The 21880-nt window shown below is 43.3% G+C and overlaps 2 protein-coding genes across 2 annotated transcripts in view; one reads left to right on the plus strand and one right to left on the minus strand.

Moving 5' to 3' along the window:
- The window catches only part of ZFYVE26 (zinc finger FYVE-type containing 26), a 49136-nt gene extending 36878 nt beyond the window's left edge, over nucleotides 1–12258 (plus strand). Inside the window, exons 33-41 of the mRNA XM_021537038.3 lie at nucleotides 1058–1267; nucleotides 2089–2304; nucleotides 4268–4465; nucleotides 4765–4967; nucleotides 5826–5967; nucleotides 6517–6576; nucleotides 7817–7999; nucleotides 8782–8826; nucleotides 9894–12258. Coding sequence (XP_021392713.2) covers nucleotides 1058–1267; nucleotides 2089–2304; nucleotides 4268–4465; nucleotides 4765–4967; nucleotides 5826–5967; nucleotides 6517–6576; nucleotides 7817–7999; nucleotides 8782–8826; nucleotides 9894–10103 — 1467 coding nt within the window. The 3' untranslated portion in view covers nucleotides 10104–12258. The remainder of the gene's footprint in view (nucleotides 1–1057; nucleotides 1268–2088; nucleotides 2305–4267; nucleotides 4466–4764; nucleotides 4968–5825; nucleotides 5968–6516; nucleotides 6577–7816; nucleotides 8000–8781; nucleotides 8827–9893) is intronic.
- Nucleotides 12259–13071: 813 nt separating this feature from the next.
- Nucleotides 13072–21388, minus strand: LOC110473996 (retinol dehydrogenase 12). Its single transcript, XM_021537042.3, has 7 exons — nucleotides 21229–21388; nucleotides 20481–20599; nucleotides 19518–19673; nucleotides 19131–19235; nucleotides 18466–18675; nucleotides 16469–16658; nucleotides 13072–14619 (listed from the first exon to the last, which is right to left on the minus strand). The coding sequence occupies exons 1-7, from the start codon at nucleotides 21306–21308 to the stop codon at nucleotides 14517–14519; spliced, it is 963 nt and encodes a 320-aa protein (XP_021392717.1). The 5' UTR covers nucleotides 21309–21388; the 3' UTR covers nucleotides 13072–14516.
- Nucleotides 21389–21880: the final 492 nt, after the last annotated feature.

Consider the following 21880-nt stretch of genomic DNA (forward strand, 5'->3'; position numbering starts at 1 on the left):
TCTGGTGAATTCCGCTCTGTGAAAATCATCCGCTTTCAAAAAGTAGATGTGAAAATGTCCTGGTTTAGAACTCAGGAACTGAAATTTCCCAGATAAACAGTAGTTTAAACTTACACAATAAAAAATACTTCCACATTTGGAGAGCATGTGTGACGGAACCCAGGCCTGGTTTAGGGGTTCTGTGTGGTGGAAAAGTCTCTCTTTTAACATGTGCTTCTAAAGAAAAACTTAGCAGTCTGTTGTTTTTTGGTCTTAAGGTAGTTTATTATAAGCTATCTAAAAGATTGTCTTCTCTGGCTACTACGGTTTGGTCAGCAGTTTAGGCAGAGGTACACACACCCCTGACATCTTCTTTGTCCTTTGACTTCTTCTCTCCTCCCGCCCCGGGCTGCTGCTATCTTTAATATGGTATATTATGTGATAAATGTTTATGGTTTTTCTTTAATACTTACTACTTATATTAAATGGTGTTCTTCTATTTTAAACTAATTTGTAAGTGCCAACATCACCAAAAATATGGAGGTAAGGAAGAAAAAAGAAGGGCCAAGAGGATTCTTGGCCCCGGCCAAGAATCTCTCTAAAAACTTCTGACCCTCATGTACAAAGTAAAAACCCTCTTGTACAGGTGTTAAAACCCCCCTGTACAACACTAAATTTTTTTTTCTTTTTACTTTGTAACTATTTTTACTATAATTTCTAAACTTTTGTGACTTCTTCCTGCAAAGTTGGTAAATCATTCTAAGGCTCAAACTCAAAATTACAGCTGTTTCTAGATGCTTGCCAGGGTCTCGAATGCTTCTGACTGGGCCCTGGAACCTCTAAAAATGTCTGAGGGACATTTTGAGTTCCAACACATGGGTGTTTTGGTAGTTGGCCTTTAGTGCTAGTAATGTGCAAATAATCAGCACAGGTTTTTCATACGGTTTTTTAGTTGTTCGTTTTTAATGGGAAACGTGGTCTAGGATGAGAAAGGTCAGAATCACAGACTGATAAGCCGTTTTTTCTATTTGCTGTACTGGGATTGTGTTGCAATATTAACAAATGATTTTGAATTTAGGTTTCTACAAAATCTGGATTGGATCCAGGTGGAGTGTGGCATGCCTGGGGCATGGCGTGCCTTAAAGCTGGAAATTTAACTTCAGCAAGAGAGAAGTTTAACCGATGTTTAAAGCCACCCATGGATCTAAACCAGCTGAACCATGGTTCAAGGCTGGTCCAGGATGTGATACAGTACCTGGAGTCCACAGTGAAACCAGTACTCATCGCAGTAAGAATCTTCTGTGTCTACTCTGAGGGGTTATGGCAAGGCCAAGTAATTATGGTTTAGTACACATCTTACAGCAATGCATGTTATCATAGCAGCTGTTAGGATGTTTATTTTCCTTCTTTGTCCTGATTGTGTATTGCAAGCTGAATATTGTTGAGAAATTCGTTAGCTGTTTCATCACATTGAAGTGATGCCTGAGAGATTATAGGATTTTATAGCAATTTAGGATATGCTTTGTTGGGGGAAATAGGCTGTACTGGATAATGTACTATTACTACAGTCTAAGGAGGGTAAATTCAATCTCAGCAATATTTTGTGATGCTGCAATGATGTGATTTTTCTGCTGAAACTCTGGTAACTTTACAGAAGTTCAAAGACTTTCAAATGCTTTCCCACTCTTGTCAAAAACTACTACTAAATGGTTTGGAATTCTGATTAGGTACCAAAAAATTACTTTAAAATTACAAAAAATTAACTGGATAATCATGATGATGAAAAACAAAGTACATATTTTAGGAGAATAAAAAAGTCTCTTTGAACTGGGTTGTTAAAGTAGCTGTTGACATTGGAATTTTTTTAAGGAAGCCTTCTACCTGTCCTTGGAAACAGCTATGCTGGGTACAGCAACATTCAACACATCTGTTGGTAGCAGGGTTCCAGTCTAGTGTTTTTAAAAAGCATTGCTGGATTCTCACCCCTCTGAAGCAATACCTGTTTTAAAAACAACAGTAAAGAAATTCTTCAGGGCTGAGTGACAAGACCTATCTGAGAAGATTTTCTCTTGCTGATCACCTATCATTGATTCTCTGTGTTAATGGTAGGATGATGATTACTTTGCTACATTGAGGGAACTTGAAGCAACATTGAGAACAAGAAGTCTGTCCCTGGAGATGATGTGTGAGGGGAAGATTCAATACAACAGCTATTATCAGGAGTGCTTGTTCTATTTACACAGTTACAGCACTAATCTGGCAATAATAAGCTTTTACATGAGGCATGACTGTATGAGAGAAGCACTGCTTCACTTGCTAAATAAGGTGAGTAATTCAATTTTCATCACCAAAACTGAAATTTGAAAAGCAGCAATGAGCATCGTGCAGTATTTGGGTGGCTTTCTGCACAGGAGTTTGCTGAGGTCCTGAAATGCTGTTATACAAACTATCCAGTGACTGGCAGGAATTCAGGGAGACAGAAGAGCAACACTGATCTATACAGATACAAAAAGAGCATGCAGTTTTGGTTCTTTTTATAGAGGTCCTGTATCAACAGCACTTTGTCTTTTCTACGAAGTTGGAAACCTGGGACTCTTGTCATAGAGTTCAGAAGAGAGAAGGAAAATTTTGAATTCCAGGGTGCAGATAACATTAGACACTACTCCCTATCCCTTTGTCTCTGTCTCATGGTATTGTTTGTTGAATCAGATTACCTATTTTTGCACTTCTGTAACCATAAGGAATATAAGGGAATACAGAGGACAGAAGTCTAGGGAACCCAAAATGTGGTTCCCAGCTCTCACTTAAGGAAACTGCATAATATAAGAGGACTTAAGTATCTCTGGAGTAAACAGTTCTGTTGGTTCTAAACTACAGTTAAATCTAGAAATTATTCCAGGTTCTTACTAAGACATTAAGGGTGCTTCTTAGGACATGTGAATCCATTATATCTCACCAGCTTGTGAGAGTGTGATGTTTCCTTTTCTAAGTTGCTGTGCTTGTGTTTGAATTACTGATTTTTTTTATTACTATTATTTGAAATAACTCTTATGAAGAATGTACAACTTGAAACACCAACTTCCATTATCTTTATCTGGTTATGAGGTTTGTTAATAGAAAATAAAGGTGCCTTATCCACTCTGCTTTCTCATTGTACCATCAGTCATTCTAACATCTTACAGTCATCTGCATATTGAGTTATCTTTTTAAATTTATCCTTTACATCAGTTTAAATCTGCTTTTAAGAAAAGTTGCATATTTTCACAATGTAGGTGACATAATTTCACGTCTTAAGTAGCAGACTTGGAAAATACTCTAGACAGACAATTTGATGTGGAAGTTTTGGACAAGGAACTGGTAGTAATCATACAAACCAGAGAGGAGGGTTTGTTCCCCTAAAGCAAAGTAAGGTAGTGAGCTTCTGACTAAACATTTTGCAGTTGGTTGTTTAGAGACAGTTTACGTGTACAGACTTTGTCACTTGTCTCTTGCTCTGAGACACAAAAAAAAATCCAAGAATTTCATATCGAGCTTTTAAAACTTTTTTTTGTGGTGGCCTTGTCAAGACATATTAATGTTACTGTGGAAATAAGCACATGCGAGGCTGCATTTGCAAGACCACAGTCAAGAGGTCAAGGGGAGTAAATATCCTCCTTAGGTCACTACTTGTGAGGTTTCATCCGAGCAACTATGCCCAGTCCTGGGTTTCCATGTACAAAACAGACACTGCGAAAGTGCAGCAAGTCTAATTGAAGGCCACCAAAGTGTCTAGGGGCCTGAGACACCTGATACTTGAGGAGGGTGATAGAGCTAGCTTTTTCCTGCTGGAAGAAAAGGCAAGAGAAGATCTGTGTGTGCTGTTTTCAGCTACCAAGTGGGTGATTATAGCAAAAAGAGAGCCATGCTTATCTCCTATGTGCCCAGTATAAGGGTAAGAGACAGTGGACACAATTGGGAGGAAAGGAAATTCCAACTGGATATAAAGAAAAAGGTTTGGGGTTTGTTTTGGGGTTTTTTTTTGGTGCATATATTTGGAGAGGACCAGGGCCACAGGGAGGTTGTTGTTAACTTTGTCTTGCTCAGAACTTGACAGGACAGGTCCAGAGCAGCATGACCTAACTTGGAAGTCATTCTTTGAGTGGGGTTTTGAACAAGATAACTCCCAGAAATCCCTTCCAGTGTCAGTTATTTATTAATTTTATGATCTCTGTCATATAATATACCTATATATTACATAAGGAAAATAAGCTACAGAGGCTTTGCTTCAAGCAACTTTCTGTTTGTGTAGGAATCCCCATCAGAAGTGTTTATTGAAGGGATTTTCATTCCAAGTTATGAAAGTGGAAAACTGCATATGTTGGAGAACTTGCTGGAAACCATTGATCCAGGATTGGAAAGCTGGGGAGTCTACTTGATTGCAGCCTGCAAATACCTGCAAAGAAAGAACTATTACCATATTCTGTATGAGCTGCAACAGTTCATGAAGGTAAGTTGAGGGACAGTGCCATCTCTTTCAATGAAATGCTGAATACTGTCAGACTTTTGCTTATTTACTTTGGTCTAAACCTGCATGCTGGAAAAGTATATTTTTGCCTCTTTACAGTCTTAGAGAACATAAAAAGGCCTGAGCCTTACTAAAGCTGACCTGATTGATTTCATGGCTCTGGCATATTGTATTAAAGAAAACAGAGCTCTGCCTGCTTTGTGTGAGACCTTCAGTGCAGACAGTGATTACTGAAGGTGGGGTCCTGTGGTCCATCTTAGTGGTGAGTGCATTTATTCCAGGATCATGTCCGTGCTGCAATGACCTGCATTAGATTTTTCACTCATGGAGCAAAGTCTTACACTGAACTCGGAGGAAAACAGACATGGCTTCTAAAGATCAAGGACCATCTCAAAGTCTATCTGCAGGAGGTCTCAAGAAGTTCAGGAAGGAAAAAAATGGCATTCACTTTTCGGAAGAAGATGTCTGCTACAGATGTGTCAAGGTATTTATAAACAAGAAGTTAAGTTTTAGGAGAGGTGAAATTCAGGCTTTAGACTTCGGGTTTTTGTTTATTTCATTTAAGCTGGCTTTAGTTAACGCTTACTGGTTGTCATTGACCCAAATCTGCTTTTATGTAGTTAAAAGTGTAGGATTTCCATCATTTTTTCCCCCCAACAATCCAAATAAGGAGATGGGCAGTTGTTTCTACCAAAAATATGCATGTGTATTAGACTACCCTCCTTCAGTTTAAAAAAGCAAATAGGGACTGTACAATGCATAGACAATTATATATCAGTCCACAAGGTTTTTCTTTTTCTCTTCCTTTCCTCTCTGGAAAACAAGCAGCTTTGTAGTGTTTCACTGTCTGCTGGGGTTAACTCAAGACCCTACACTATGCACAAGCTATAGATACCAGAGCTAACTGGATTCCCATGTTCAAAAGTCAAAGCGTAAATTTAGCCAGATCTCTCTTGTACTTGGGGTTTTATATCTTGGTTTCTTAGGGGCTTTTTTCTTTCTTTCTTTTAGGCTATACTCTTAACTTAAACATGGAGGGGTGTGTGTGAGATGAGGTGAAAAAGCAGAAACAGATGTTTATTTGGAGATCCAGTTTCTCTGGCTCACTTCTTTGAAATAATGTGAATTAATTGCTCATCTTCAGCTTGTGATGTATGTTAGGTGCACAGATCTGAAAAGTAATATTGCTGCAGACTTGACCAATGGACAAAATCAAAAAGCATCTAAAATTAATTTTATAAGTATGTCTTCTTTTGAAAGGTATTGAAGAAATTAGTTCATGTAAATAATAATTGACACCTTCACTGTTACTAAATGAAGTCAGAATTTGTTCACTATCTAGGCACATCAATACAGTTGATCTGCAGATGGAAGTAACAAAGTTCCTGCATCAGTGTGAGAGCTCAGGAGCCTCTCAAATGACAGATTCCTCCTTGCCCACACTCTTTGGAAACAATAACATGAAAATGGATGTTGCTTGCAAGGTACTAATTGCTATTTTGAGCACAGCTATTTTTCATCAACAATATGAACTTCTAATGCAGGTTGAAGCTTTTGATGTTTGAAGCAGTTTCTTGTATTTTTTTGGGCAAGTTACTTACGCCTGAATGCAACCCATCATTTAGGAAAAATTCAGGTTTTTCCTCAGAGTAGCAGAGAACATGTGAGAACTTGGAGCTCATCTCCTCAAAGTTCAAATTTTCAGAGGCAGAGCATCTAACATACAAATAGTAATATTCCTTTTGACTGTGCATCCCATTATATTTGGAAGCAAGGCAATTAATGCTATAATTTTAACCATTCTTAACTTTGGCTCATCTCCATCTGTAAATTGTCTAATGCCTCTCATGGAAGCAGTGTGTGACAATAGACCCTATAATTTCCTGTGCTGCTTGGGATGGTGCTGTTTTCTGTCGAAGTAATGCATTTTATTTTGGCCTCTGGGCAAAATCTGGATTTGCGTTAATATTGTTTAACTGTAATAATGAAAAAGGAATGTTAATTCCCAGACTTGTCTATACTTCTCTTTTCAGGTCATATTGGAAGGCAAAAACATTGAGGAGGGGTTTGGGATTGCATTTAGAGTTCTCCAGGTATGGAAAAACTTGATATAACAAGCAATATTAATGCTAAGTAACTCCTGAAAGCTGCAATTATTTAAACAAAAGCTTTTCCCCTGCCCCTCAAATGTATTTTAATCCCCTCAGAAGAAAAACTTGTTAAGATAAAAGTCACAAGTTTAAGTCTTACATGTCCATATATTTGTGGAAGGTTGGTAAAGAAATTAAGATGCTGTTTCAGGAGGACATTTACAGAGTAATTGGGTCCTACAAATGAATGAAGTACAGCTTTTCCTTTGCTGTGCCCCTTTTTCAGTGTCTGAACTCTGGTAAACCACAATCATAGATGTTTGTAGAGATCTCTCACTTGGTGCCTCTCTGCAGTTCATGACAGTCATGCAAAGACAGTGAATAAATAAGGCCAGGGCTCTCTCTATTCTATTCTCCTGATTTGAGAGCAAAATTAACTGGAAACTGTTGCTGGGGACCTCTCATTCCTCATGTCTGGGTTGAAGTTGAGTGATTATCAGTCAGCATAGCTCATGAGCCTCTAAACTCTTCTGAGTGTTTCTCATCCATGTAGTCCCAGATGGTAGAGCAGGACACTTTTGAATATTTATGATGTGGCAGGCCCTGCTCCTTCTTTCAGGTCAGGATGTACAAGGCAGAACTCCTGTTTGTAGGGAGATGGAGAGCCTTAGAAAAACAGCACTTCTAAGCAGCAGCAGCCACTATGTCCAGTAAAAATGGAGCAGTGGGTCCAGCTGCCTATCACTTCTATTTCCATCCTTTTTTTTTCTTTACTTACTCATTGCAGGATCAGTTCACAGCTTTCATCATCTCTTCCCTCATGTGGATGGTGTACAATGGTCAATTGCCTCCTGTTTGTGGTATCCAAAGGGTGACTGCTGGTGGGGAGAGGCTGGAAAAGTATAGTGGGAATGTGCTGAGGGAGAGGTGGGTAGGGATCTAGAAAAGAGCTTTTGCCAGAAGAAATAAAACTGATTTTTTGCCACTCCTGAAAAGAAGGCAGTAATAGCACTCTTGTTCTTAAGCAGGATTGATTTTTACAAGTCTGGTTATTAAAAACCCTTTAAGTCAGCCCTGAGCAGTGATGAGTGGAAAACCAGAGTCTCCCAAAACAGCTTTTACCTTTTGGAGTGTGGTGTGGTATTTTGTCCTGAGGAGAGACTGTCTCAGTTGTGTAGACTCCCTCTGAGAAAACCTGCTGAGAACATTCAATGTGTTGCTCTGATGTTCCAACTACCTCTAGGACTTCCAGCTGGAGGCTACAGAAGTGTACAGCAAAGTGGCCAAGCAGCTGGTGAAGCAGCAGAAGTACAGCGAGATCCAACAGCTCCTGAAGTGTGTCAGTGAGTCTGGAGTGGCAGCAAAAAATGATGGGGATAACATTATCCTTAACTGTCTAAATGAGTTCAGAAGCATTCCTGCTGAGGTAATTCTGTGCTGCATTGTGTCCCTTTTGAAGTAAAAAGGATGTAGACCATACAGGCTGCTCTTTCAGTGAGTCCTTCAGGTGCTCTGGCTCCATGCTGCAGGCATAGCTGCAAGGTGGGAGTGTGTGGTTTGCCTTGTACAAGCTACTCTGAGAGGAAACCATAAGTAGCTATAGCACATTCCTACCCAGCACTTCCCAAATGGATACCCATGGTGGGGACAGAACAAGATCCTATCCAATGCTGCTGATTGCAGCAGGAGGTTTCTCTTCAGTGAGGCTTCCCTGGCTAACACAGAGGATGTGTGGAGGCAGAAACCTCCTGCCTCCATAGGAACCAATTTTGTGATTGCCTTTGCCTATCACAGTGTTTTTTCCATCCCAGTGAAAGAAGGAGATGCACTCTGCTAGTTCTGTTAATTAGGTTAGGGGATGCAGTCCACTCTTTGGGTCAGCATGGGCCATGGAGTAACTTCTGCTGGGATGTGGGGAACCTACAAGTTCATTTCATGCAACAGAAGCCATGTGCATGAGAGACTCTTAGCGTTCTCTAGGGAATCCCCCAGAGATGGCAGGCAGGAAAAGCTGTGGGTAAAGAAAAGACTTAGAACAAGTTTTTTGTACTTTCTACACCTGCAACTCTTGCAGTTGGGATAATCTAAGCACCTGCTGTGATCTCAGCAGCCCTGCCTGTCCATAGGGGTTTGATCTCTGATGGGGTAAAGTTTTTCAGACTATTACCACTTTTAAGTGTGAACACCTTTTCCCTTCTTTGGATACAGGATCTCGATAATCTGATTCAGAATATGGACAGTGATGAAAACAAGGTAAGTAAAAGCACAGTAGCAAGAGTTAAACAGCCCAGTCTTGGTCTGCAGCTTACAGGCTCGTTTTCACTATCTTCTTTCTCATCCTCATGCAAATAAGATTTTTGAAGGCTACTTCCTAAATTGTAGAAATCACGGTGAGTTCCTCAAGGCCATGTTGTTTGTGACATATGTAAAGCTGTGACATACAGGTATCAATTGGGACTATTCCTATTAGTTCCCTGAGAGCCCTCAGAGTGAGAGCTGGGCATTAGTTAGAGTGGGAGGAAAAGTATTTCAGAAAGGCACTTTGGTGGGTTCATTGGTTTGTTACTCAACTTTTCACATAGGTGCACGTAGGTTTTAGTAATGGCAGATAGCTAATGATGACCATTTCATCTTATTGTTTCAGGATTATACTATTTCCCTGGTGATGGAGAGTTAAATGATAAAACATGTTCAACTTCTGGTAGACTTTTTCTCTTAGAGGAAATGAAGCCTAAACTAGTTTATTTCTTTGTTGGTTTTCATACCAGGCAGCCAAGCCATGGAGAAATGTAGATGCCTGTTCATAGAAGTGGCTGTGACTCAGCATTTGGGGATTGTTGTAGATCCTCAGTGGCATAGCTGGGAATGAAATCTAAAGATTTTTGACGGTCTTCTGTTTGCTCTGAATGACAAACTCACAGTTGTAGGCAGATTGAAAAATGAGCTTTTAATTTTGCTTTTCTGTAAGTTCTATCACTGAAAGGATGGGTGTTGTTCTAGAACCAGCAGTGGAAGAAATGACAGATGCAGACTCTTTGCTATGAGGATATTGTAACTAAGGCACGAGATTAAATTACTCTTAGGAATCCTATGGTCATACAGTAAAGGAGTGTCTACAAGACACAAACTTACAAGACACACCTGTTTGCCCATCTCTTTCACTGGGATCTGCTTCATGCCATGCTGTGTTTGGTAATGTGGTGCTGCTGCTTCATACGACACGCTTCTGAACCGGGTATTTCTGTGAGTCTTTGCTTGATCTTGCCCAGTTAATTTGCTGCAGCCTTCTGACCAGGCTCTGCCTGCCTCTCGTGCTTCAGATCCAGGCCTACATGATGTGCAACAAGCTGCGCTCGGCGTACCTGGTGTCGGTGCGGCAGGAGAAGGCGCGGGCCGTGCAGCTCGTGCAGCACGTGCGGCAGCTGGCCGAGAGCAGCGGCGACCACGTCGTCAAGGCCATCTGTGCCCAGTGGCTCTCCGTGCACCAGCCCAAGGGGAGAAGCCGGCTCCCCCAGGGCACGAGGAAGTAATGTGTAACTGACATTCGCCGTCATACCGAAGGAGAAGGCTTCAAGACAGCTCAGAGGTGTCTGGTTCAGCAGCCTCTAGGGAAAATGGAGCTCTGTTGAATGATGGAAAATGGATGCTGCTAATGTGCCTCTGGTGAAAGGAAGGGAACTAAACTACAAGTGCCAGTCCTGTATTTTGACAAACAGTCACTACCTCAGGGTGTTTTTTGGCTCTCTTTTTGATGGGGGGGAAGGGGCCAGTTTCAAACTGAACAAGCAAGGATTTAGACGTATGGAAGAGAGCACTTCTGTTTCCAGCTTTAGTTTTTGGATTTTGTTGGTTTTTTATTTTTGGGGGGGTTGATATTTTTTGAAAAGCACTGGACTTAATAATATGTTTTATTTTTAATCCAGAAAACATATGTAGAGAGGACATAAAAAATTTATCAACTCAATGTAGCCTAGAGTATTAAATTTTTGTGATGTTTCCTGAAAAATTTTCAAGATTGGAAAGTTCTTCTGTTACAAAGACTAAAACACATATTTTTTTAAGCCTCTAGACAAAATCATTGTTACTTCTTTTTTATCCCCCCCCTGCCCCGCCCAGTACAATGTACCTAAGATTTTTTAGTTTGTTTGAAAAGGTAGGAACCGATCATTTTGGCAGTTTTGTACTTACCAGTTACACTGTGTGATATGTGCCACAGATGTGACACTTGGGCTAGTGCCAACTAGATGAATGAAGTTATAAAGGGCATATGCTGTAAGGGGAGGAGTACACAGGGAAGATAAGCCTTTAAAATAGCTGGAAAATCGTGTGCCTCTTTCTTTACTGCGGTAATACCCAATAAATCATTGTGGTGCAGCTTTATGACTGAATAGTTGACAGTAAACTTCCACAGTTTTTCATCAGGTATGGCAGAGAATAAGGATAGAGCAAGCTGTGGCAAAATTAAACATCCCTGTCACATAGGGGTGTATTATTACCAGAATAATTTGTCCCTGTCAAGTACAATAGAACACCAAACTGGACATGCCCTGTATTGACGGGTTTTGCTCTCAAAGTGTTAGGTTGATTGGCTTTATGAAAAAAAGCAGCAATCTTTGTGCAATGTTTGTGTTCAGGGATGCTGAAAAAAGTAGCTGCTTCTCTGCAACTAGTACTGGGACATGAGAAACTGGCAAAAATGTGTTAGACAGTAGTAGGACCTTCAAAAAAAGAACAAAACATGGTGTTGCCCAAGAGTTTGTGTTTGCTGTTTACATGTATTTCAGCACAAGAAGTAGGAAAATTAATTTACTTTCTCATTAAAAAGTTGTTTACATCAAAAAACCAATAGGTTTTCTGAAGTGTAATGTAATTGTAAATAGTTTTAGTACATAAAATAATTAAGACTATCAAGTAAGAGTTTTGCACTATCCCCAAGCTCACTATAATGAAAGAACAGACTTCCACGATGTTGGAAAGGATTTGGTCCATCTTCTTCAGGGTTTCAAGAGCTGACACAAACACCTCTCTTTGAAGGTGCTCTGTTCAGCTCACTAGAGAAGAAATATAGACCACATACAGCTTTCAGAATCCCCTGACCACAGATTTGCATTATCTCATTAGTGAGCAGTACTAATGAGAGAGCAGTACTAATGAGAGCTTTTGTTTCCTTGGCCAGACTGACCTAGCTTTCCATCAGCTTACAGCCATCAGGCTAATCCTAAAACGTGACACTACCTATGGCTTCAGTCATTTTTAAATCTCCGATTCTGGGGAGGAGATTTTACTCTGTGTGGGTATCCAGGCCTGCATTGCTGTAACACCCTCTGTTCTGCTCGTGTTCCATCAGCTGCAGAGAACACTGAGAGTGGAGTTTGCCATGCAGGCCTGTCAGTTCCCTACCTGCCTTTCTTCCTGACCTCTTTGCACTGTACCTGATGCACTTTATATAGTGTTTGGTATAATTTGAAGTTCTTAACCTGGAATTGTAGGGATCTTTCTTGTACCAGCAGAACTGGAATTTTGACCCTGATTAATTACATTGTGTCATAAATATTGCAATTATCAAGGGGCTGTGAATTTTTGAGCAAGTAAAAGGGATTGAATACTGCCAGTTTAAGAGAATTTCTGTGTTACTGACCAAGGTTTGTTTACAACTAAAACAAAAATAAAAGTATTATGACTGTTTATGTATTTTCAGTTTATTTTTTATCTCAGCAGAGCTAGGGTTCTCTTTCTAGACTTGCACTTTGTTTTTGGCTATGCTTAGTGGAGTAATTAGAAGGGGGGTAATTGTTCTGTCATGCCAAGTTTATGTGTTACTGAGTATCCTCAATATTTAGATTGACTGGAACGTCACATCTTTAGAAGTCCCCCCAGCAGTAGCGGGGGGACTTCTAGGTAGTTCAGCCTCCTGCGTGTATGCAGTAATTCTCTTTAGGGAGCTTTGCAAGTTAATCTGACTCTCCCTTACAAGCCTCCCTTTGAGACAGCTAAATGAGCTTTAGTTTCCTCATTTTTTAGAGATCAGCTGAGAGGTATAAATTACTTGCTCTAGGTCAAAGAGGGTGGATGTATTTCTATGGAAATGTTTATTTAATATGTCTTATGTTAAATCTACACTCGGACTTCTTTGGGAAGTGCATTGACCTGCAAGGGCAAAAATATTTCACACCAGAGACACTTCTCTGCTTTTTTAAAAAATTACTTCTCTTGCACCTGAAGCCACTTTCTAAATCCGAGATTGACACAGAGAAAGCAAGCCTAGGCTCCAGTGGTAGGTAGTGTTCTACTGCTATATTATAGTTGTGGATTTAGTTTCATAATTGGGACGCAACATAAAGAGGGAGGGGGTAAAAAAGTAAAGTGACAGGGAGAAACACAAAGGGACTTTTAAAAATGTTACCTGGACTGAATTATCTACATTAGTGAGGCAGCTGCAGATAACAGCAACACCAAGTAAATTGATTCAGCATTTCTGAAAGAAGATACAGGGTCCTGTTGTAAAAGGAAAATGGCTTTATTTAGTATTGCTCAGAGGTAGCACAGGACTGATCTGCATAGACAGCATCCAGACAGGAAGAATTAAAATTAGCATTGGTTTTCCAAAACTGGCAGTTGGTCACAGTGGCAGGCTAATATTCAAGTCCAAAAACTTCCAGGCCTTTTTTCAGAAGCAGAAGATAATCCTATGAGCTATGGCACTTGGTTTCTGAGCGCTTAACTCTTTCAGAAATAATCTCTGATTATGGATTGCACTCCAGCAATTTGCACTGACATAGCACTGGAGTTCCAAGGGAGCAGTCCCAGTGCTATGTGGCTTGAGCCAGCTGCTTTGTGGAAATACAAGCTGTGTGGTCCTGCACAGGCAGGCTGGCAGCCTTGGCTGACAGCCAGTCACTGTCTGCCCAGTAACTGCTGGGCAGACACAAGGATTTCTGTGCAAGTCTTACCTTCCTGTTCTGGAGCCAGCTTGACCATAATACCAAGATAGTTCTGCCTCCTGCTTCAGCTATTTAGCTCTAGTAAGTTTGGTGTCATTTAAAGCTAAAGTCTCAGCTAAAGTTATTTAATATTTTTTAACATGGTTGAGATGTTCCTTATTCATTCTGCTCTATTTTCTAGGTTCTAAAGTAATTTAAAGTGCAGCTGGGGGGTTTACTGTGACAACTTTTACACCGTCTTTGTTCAGTGCTTCACAAGAGAGTTGTTGATTTTTTTTAATAACTTGCCTGTGTACAATTGCAGCCCTCCTGCAGCTTTTAACCTCCTAGTCAACTGCAAGAAAACCTGGGTTCTCAGAAGATTTGCCAACCCTCAGTTAACCTGCTGCAATCAGTGGATATTAAGGGCCACAATACCTCAGTGGCTAGGGTCCAGCTTCTACAGAGCATTCAGAAAAAGTGATTCAGTGTAAAAAACTTTACCTAATGCTTGGCACAAAAAGGCCAGGACCTGTTTCTGTGTGCTAGAGCCTATTTATATTGCATAACTTTCCAGAAAATCTAATATCCCAAAGTATTTTTGCTCTGCCAGTTCAAAGGGTAGAAACTGAAAGTAATCTCATAGACCATAAGTTTAGAGTCCTACTTTTTTACTATTGCTGTTAGGGAAAAAACCAACCAAACTTTATTTAAAGTAATTCCTTGCTACTTCATAATCTAAACCTAAGTCTGCAACCTCCCTTTCTATTCTAAAGCCAGAGAAGATGTGTGAGATAACAAGCAGGTTGCTCCCTGCCTCAGTGCGCTAATTCTCCAGCTAGGAAGAGGGACTGACTGCTTACAAATCTCAATCCTTTAGTATTCCAGAAATTCAAATTAGGTTGTGCCCACAGAGCCATCCTTAGGGCAGCTGAAGGATCAGCGTTCTACTCTTGAGGTCTCTCGGCAGTGCTGTTCCCTGGAGAAGCTTTGCTAGGCCCAGCCAGGGACACTTGGTGCTGCTCAGTCCCACTGGATGCCGAGGAGCTCACAGCTCACACGCCACAGCTTCTTTGCCGTCTCATCATCTCGACCATGTGGAGATACATACGCTGGCTGGCAATCACTGTAAGAAAAACATTCTTTTAATTCTTTCAAGTCTAAGATCTCCATCTACATTAGTATACTGAAATGTCTGTGTTAAGATTAGGGAGTTGCTTTGTATAAGCTTAATTCAAGACTAGTTCAAGAACACAGTGGGAGCTATCTAGCAAATGAGCAAGGGTTGGTGCTAAGCACCACAAGAAAGATTTCTTTCCAACTAGCTAGGGAAGAATCTCTCCCAGTGGCAGCAAGAACTGGCAGGCAAGCTCTACCTGTTATCTCAACTCTTAAAGAAATCTCACTAGTGTGCATTCCCATTAATACCACTAAAAAGGCACACAGACTGCAACCAAGCTCTTAAGGAACACATTTCCTAAAAAATACTGCAAAAAATTCACTCAAACAGCTCTTCATTCTAAACTGTTTATCCCACTATATGCCTAAGAATAACACTGTGATAACCATGTATGATTACCCCCTTTCCATTATCATCTGAACTGTGGCACCTTTCTTCTTGGCTCCTCCAATTAGAAAGCACTTAGTCTGGAAAAGAGGTACTGTGTTCTCAACTGTAATGCTGCAATAACTTTGGAGCTTAAGAGCACAGAAGAAATGGCATCTTGTATGGTTTCCATCTGGCTCAATGTTTATAGATGGAGTCTTTAATATTCCTGAAATGACTGGTGGACTTCCACCTGTCTCACTGTGGCATGCAAATTCTTTTCTTAATGTCTACACTTGTGTTTTATCGTCTATGGTCTGGAAAGTGGAAAGGATTCTAGGCTAGTCCAGTGTAAATTGTGGATTAGTGTTGAAGCTTCTCATTTCCCACCACATCCAAAACTCTTTTTTTATGCATTTAAATGCTACCAGTTTTCTGTACTTCCAGGCATCACTGCTACATTTTCATCCCAAGACAGACAGCTAGGGAAGACTTAAGGTGTCTATTTATATATTCAGGTCTGGTTAAGATGGTACTAACTCCCAAATGAAGATCAGGTGATGTCATTACAGAGATTAATCTGGTCACAAATCACAAGAAGAAATCTCTGCAAAGACACAACAGCTCCAACAGCATGGGGGTTGAAAAAGCCCCACAAATTTTCATATTCATTTCCAAAAAACAGTATTGTTACAGTGCTCTACAAACAATGAGAACCTGGCAGACATATCTGTGTGAATCTGTTTGAATAGTAGTCTTCAAATATAGAATGAATGATGACTTGAAACTGCTCTGGGCTGTGGTTTTGGTGATGAGAATAGAACAATACAGGGTCCTGGAGTAAGTAAAAAAAGAACAGATTTTGTAATGGGAACTAAACAAGACATTTCCATGACAGCATGACAAGCAGCCCAGCAAGAGTCCCTCCCAGCTGTTGGGTCTACCACACTGGAGGATTAAGTTACTTGGTCACATGCCAGACCTGAAAATCTCACCTGTCTCTGCAGCTCCATCAGCTCTAAAAGCACAGGCCCTTCTGCTCCCAGAAGTAAAACTACAAAGGGAACTGAAGTGATCTTCCCAGAATTAACTGAAGTGACCTAATTAACTACACAGTTCTACTGAAAAGTGGATTTCCCTACTGTTAGGCAGGTCAGCATTAGAGCTCTGAGCATGTGACAGCCATTCCTGCACTTTGAGTACATTAATATTTCTAGCACTAAAGGACCTGTTGCACAGGTAAGGTGTTTAATCTAAAATGACTGTAACAGACCTGGAAGGGGTAATGCTCTATTTGTCACCCTCAGTCTTACCAGACAGCCTCTTACCTGGTCCCTTCTTCACGAAGAATGACAGTAAGTCCCATATTCCACAGCCAACGAAGTTGCCTTCAAATATTCAGAGTGTCACTTCATCAGCTTGCACCCACCTGAAATACTGTCCTGTCACAGACTCCAGCTCCTCAGCTACTGCACAGTAGATACTGGTCTGAGCTCCTTCGCAAGGTGTCTTCAAGAAGAAGGAGAATATCTTCCACAGCCAAGTCATTACAAATGAGTGCCGGACCAGTTCAGAAGAGACAGATCCGGGATGGAGAGCGTTTGCTGTGACTTTAGTGCCTACAGCAAAATAGTCCAGGACAAATCTGCATTGATCAAAGTGTCTTTAAAAGAAAGGTAATATACTCCTCAATTTTAGCTGTAGATATTCTATAACTTAAAGGAGGAGTTCTTTAAGTATCCTTGGATAGAGAGACAAGTGCTGTCATCTGTAGTTACTGTATGCTGAATGTGTTGGATACACTTGACCCCTTAGCCAGATCAGCAGGAGTCTGGTACAGGCTCGAAAGAAGGTAAAGCTGTAAATGGGCCAGAACTCCTCTAGGAAACCCACAGAGGCCAGTGGGTATCAGTGCACATGCATTTGGAACACCCATCAGTAGCACATGGCTTTTCCAATACTCTTTTATCCAGGAACAAATAAGGTTGTGGATGCACTGAGTCTCATGTACCTTTCCCACGGTATGTAATTTGAATACAAGCCAACCACTCCATTCTGTAAATATTACAGCCTAATTAAGCCTTCTCTGAGCTCTCCCTGCTAGGCAATATGACTGCAGGGTGACAGTCTTCACTTGAGCTGGCTCACCTCTCAAGGCTGCTCCTCAAGGCAGAGAGCTTTTACCAACAGCAAATCTTTGGATGAGTCCAGCTGAACCTCAGCTCAGACTGCAACTGGACTGCACAGCAGGTTAACTCTCCCCTGGAGCAGAAGCACCTCTCAAGGTTTGAGATTTCTTACCTGAGACTGAGAGCCTTCCTTAAGCAAGGCAGAGAGGCCCTTTGCTTGCAATAAATCCTTGGTAAAGACTGCTGAATTAATATTGAGGAAACATTACTAGTCCATGTAGCTGCTCAGTAATAATTACAGAAACTTGGTATACATATAAATCGTCCAAATCTGAGACTCAAACTGGACATAGGCTCCCTAAGGAGTTTAAAAAGCATGGGGCTCCATGCTGAGCCTCACGATTCATCAGGAGGGTCTTCCTTACACAGTGTGTTTCCAGTCCTGTGTGAATCATTCTAATTTAATTCTAAATCAGTTTTCCTTTGCATGTGTCTTCCACGTAAATAATAGACTGAACCTTGCCATCATACTTTAAGTCACCCTCTTATGACATCAGGTTAAAACCACTTTTGCTAATACCTTTGATGGCGATTCTTGAAGCAGTTTAAATCACTCATCCATGGCACTGGATGAGGAGCATCCCCTGCTCCCTTCTAAACACAGGAGTCATTATGTGCCTTCTGCAAAACAAAGTGCTAGAGGGTCTGAGTGCTAAACCAGCAGCAGTTTCCAGCAGGCTTTTGAGAACACCTGCCTCTTTTGACTTACTCTAATAGTAATTTCCTGGGGAAGACACTACTTCTGTTGTAGTAAATCAGTATTACTTAAGTTTATGAACAGGACTGAATGACACGACTGTGACAGATGTTGTGACTTGCAAGGTACTATCTAATCTTATGCTTGTTCTACGGGCCACCACCATTTAAGGCAGCTGAGTGTGCATTAGCTTTTCTATTGGAGACTGCAGTTGTGGCTGTTTTCAGCTTCCATCCACATACTACAATTGTCTCTGTGGATGCAGCTAGTTTTTGACAAACACCAAAGAACAATGAGATACATTCAACTGTGCCAAGCTACTAAACTCTACCCTGTTGCTGTAGAGACAATCTGTGTTGTAAGTCTACTGGTTCCACAGACAGGAGATATTTTCTTCCTGCAAAGAGCTCTCAGTGACATTTGCCTCAAACCATTCAATTTCTGCATAGACAATTTGCAGCTCTTTCTTCAATCCAGTCTCCCCATCATGGTGCTCAGAAAGCCAAGCAGATAAACACCCCACCTGCCCCCGGGACTTGCCTTGCAGCCGCCTGGCCAGCTCCCGGGTGAAGAGCACGTTTGCCAGTTTGCTGTGACAGTAGGCAAGGCCACGATTGTAGCTCTTCTCACCATGGAGATCATGGAAGCGGATTCGGCCTCCGTGGTGAGCCAGCGAGGACACGTTCACGATGCGGGCTGGGGCAGACTGCTTCAGACGCTCCAGCAAGAGGAAAGTCAAGAGAAAGTGACCTAGGGGGGAGACGAAAGGTCATCCTTCTAGAAAGGGTTCCCCTGCTTGCTTCTACGTGGTACCTTACTGCTGTCCTCATTTCAAGTCCAGGAAAAAGAAAATTTCTGTTAAATTCCCCTGAATTGACATCTACACTTTTTTTGGGGCCTTCAGGTTCTGCTCTTCATCTTCAAAAAGCTGTAGCCATCATACATTTCAAAATGTCCCAGGTAACACATACAGATCCACAATGCACAAACACATCACATTGCATCTCCAGAATTCTGACTCTGACCCTCCATCATCCCAGTAAAAGGAAGAATGAGGAAGAGAAAATCCAAAAGGATTTTCCTTTGGCATTTTGCTATAGATATCGATGTTAGAAGAAGATGATCTTTAAGGGCAATTCCAACCCAAATCACTTGACGATTCTATGGTTCCATATTCAGTGCAAACATGATTCCACTAGCCTTACCAAGATGATTGACTCCCAGATGCATCTCAAAGCCATCAGCAGTCTTGGAGTAAGGGCATAACATTACCCCAGCATTATTAATGAGAATATGGAGTTCCTTCTCCTCTGCAAGAAACAACAAATATCTTTAAACAAGGAAACAGAGAATGCAGACAAGAAGGTAGTACAACTCACCCCTTGTTGTCTGACTTGCAGCCACATCACCTTAAAAAAAGGATATATCTCCTACCACAAACTAGCTCATGGCCTTTGACCAGCCCCTGCTATGAACCACAGTACCCAAGAGGTACAGAGACAAGCAGGACAGGGCTTTGGCAATGGTTAGAAGAACAGACAGCAGTCCTTAGTAAAATACTCCCACTAAAAATAAGAATCTAGAGACTCTACCTGCTAGAAATCTCTCAGCAAACTCCCGGATGGACTTCGTATCAGCCAAGTCCAGTTTTTTCACAATAACTTGCTGGTTCCCTGTCTCAGCTCGGATTTCATTGGCTGCAGCTTCTGCCTTTGCTGTGTCTCTGCAGGCAATAATTACCCTTGCACCTGCAAGGAGGGGAGGGGGGAACAACAGGAACATAAGATGAGATCACTGGAGCACACTGGATGATCAAGGCTATGGCAAGCAGGCTGACCATGCCCAGCAATTACAAACAATATACTGTTTCTTTAGGGAACTAGCATCAGTCAGGGGGATGGCTGGAAGGGACAAAGCTTTCCCCACTCAAGTGTGAGCTACAGTCCTGCTGAAAGATGATTTCAGACTAGGCAAATACACATCTTAAGTGCCTCTGTCCATGTTCTCCCAGGTCAGGAATGCATACAACACTGGTATGATAGCATTGTATCTGCCCCTATAATGGGAACATCAAGCCAGGAGCACATAAAGGTCATGGATTCCAGCCAGAGTAATTTCTAAATGGATTGTGAACAGGTAGTTTAATCTTCTTACTAGTTAGCCAAATAACATTTGCATCAAATTAGCTTGAAACATGAATAACTAAAGCACATAGTGGTGGACCTATGGCATTTCTCAGCTTCCTACAAGCAGAATCCAGGAACTTCCCCAGTCCCCTTCAATCAGTTGCAATGCAACGCATTTTTATGTCCCCAAGGCACATTTTTGGAGTCCAAGCAATGAAAAGTTCCCAGTTAAGGAACTGGAAACCTGCACTTCAGTGGTTACAGCCTCGGAAGGAACAGCACTTGGGCTCATCTGCAGTAACTCTGGAATCCAGTTTACTTCAATATAAGCCTACAACACCTCTTCCTTAGGTCCAGAAAAGGGGCTACTGGCACAAGGTACAGCCACTCCGGCTGCAGAGGCATACGTGCTGACAAGACTGCACTTGCCTCTTTTTGCGAGGTCTCTGGCGGTCTCCTTCCCGATGCCTGTGTTGGCTCCCGTGATTATCACCACCTTCCCCTCCAACCTTGCTGTCGACTTACACCGTCCTCCAGCGACATACCGCCTGCAAGAGGGGAGGCACCAGTCACCTCTGCCTGCTCAGCATGCCCCGTCCGGGGTTGAGCACCCAGAACCTGGGTTCGCATCAATTTTCGGGCTCACCCCAGGGAGCCACGGGCGCCCTCGCCTGAAGCGGCTGGTCACGGCCCTGTCGCGATCGGGACACCGGGAACGCGCCCCACCCCCGATCCCCCGCGCTTTCCCGACGCGGCCCCGCCCCATCCGTGCGTCAAGTGGAGCCACGGCTCCCATTGGCTGCTGCCGCGCGCCTCGAGGCCTTTTGGCCAATGGGCTTCGCCGCAGCGCCCTGAGGAGAACGCGGGCCCCGCCCCCTGCCGCGCCGCCGCGAGCGCGCCGGCGCCCGGAGGGAGCCCGGGGAAAGCACCGGCGGTGCCAGGGCCGAGCGAGCCCCGGGAAAGCCCCGGCAGCGCGGCTGTGTCGCCGGGGCGCTGGAGCGGGCAGGCCTGAATAACTCCGACCCCAGCGCGGGATTCCCGCTGTTCGCACTCCCGCCGCACTCACACAGACACACACGCAAGAAACGCGAAGCGCGCCAGCTCCGCGCCCCAACGGGCGCCGCCCTGCGGGGCGGAACACACGCGAAGGGCAGGGGCTGCGCTCGGTAAGACGCACCTGATGTAGGGCGCTGCCACGAAAAGAAAGACGGGCACGGAGACGGCGGCGCCCAGCGCGGCTTCCCAGCAGCTGAGCATCCCTGCCGCCAGCTACCCGCGCACCGCCAGCGCACGGCTCCGGCAGCCCGCGCCCCTCCCTTTCGGATCCGCCTCCGCCCCGCCCGCTTGGCCTCGCCCACACCCGTACCGCCACACCTCCGCACGCACCGCGCCCCCGCCGGCCCTGCCCGCAGGTACGCGGGCGGCCCGCTGCTTTTTGCCCCGGAACCACAGTACTCCGACCTGGGTCCCGCGAAACATTCTGAAACGCAGTCCGCAATTAAGGAGCGAGAAATGTCTCCAGGGACAGCGCAGTGGCGGCTGTCGGCAGTGGCGTTTGAAGCACATTTTTACAACCCCACGCCGAGGCTCATGTCATGAACCCTGGCAAGGAGCGTGCACCGATGTGCACGTGGGCAGGCGTCCAGGCCTGGGGGCAGCGCGGCGGCGGCGGGTCACGCCGGTACCGGGGAGCCCCGGGGCCGCACCGGCGCTGCCGGCCCGGGGCGCTCCGTGGCGGCGGCGGACGAGCGCCCCCGCGGGGTGCGGGCACGGCCGCCTCCCCGGGACTACAGCTCCCAGCAGGCAGTGCGCGAGGCGGCCCCGGCGGC

Source organism: Lonchura striata, chromosome 6, assembly GCF_046129695.1.
Source record: "Lonchura striata isolate bLonStr1 chromosome 6, bLonStr1.mat, whole genome shotgun sequence".
Classification (NCBI taxonomy): Eukaryota; Metazoa; Chordata; class Aves; order Passeriformes; family Estrildidae; genus Lonchura; species Lonchura striata.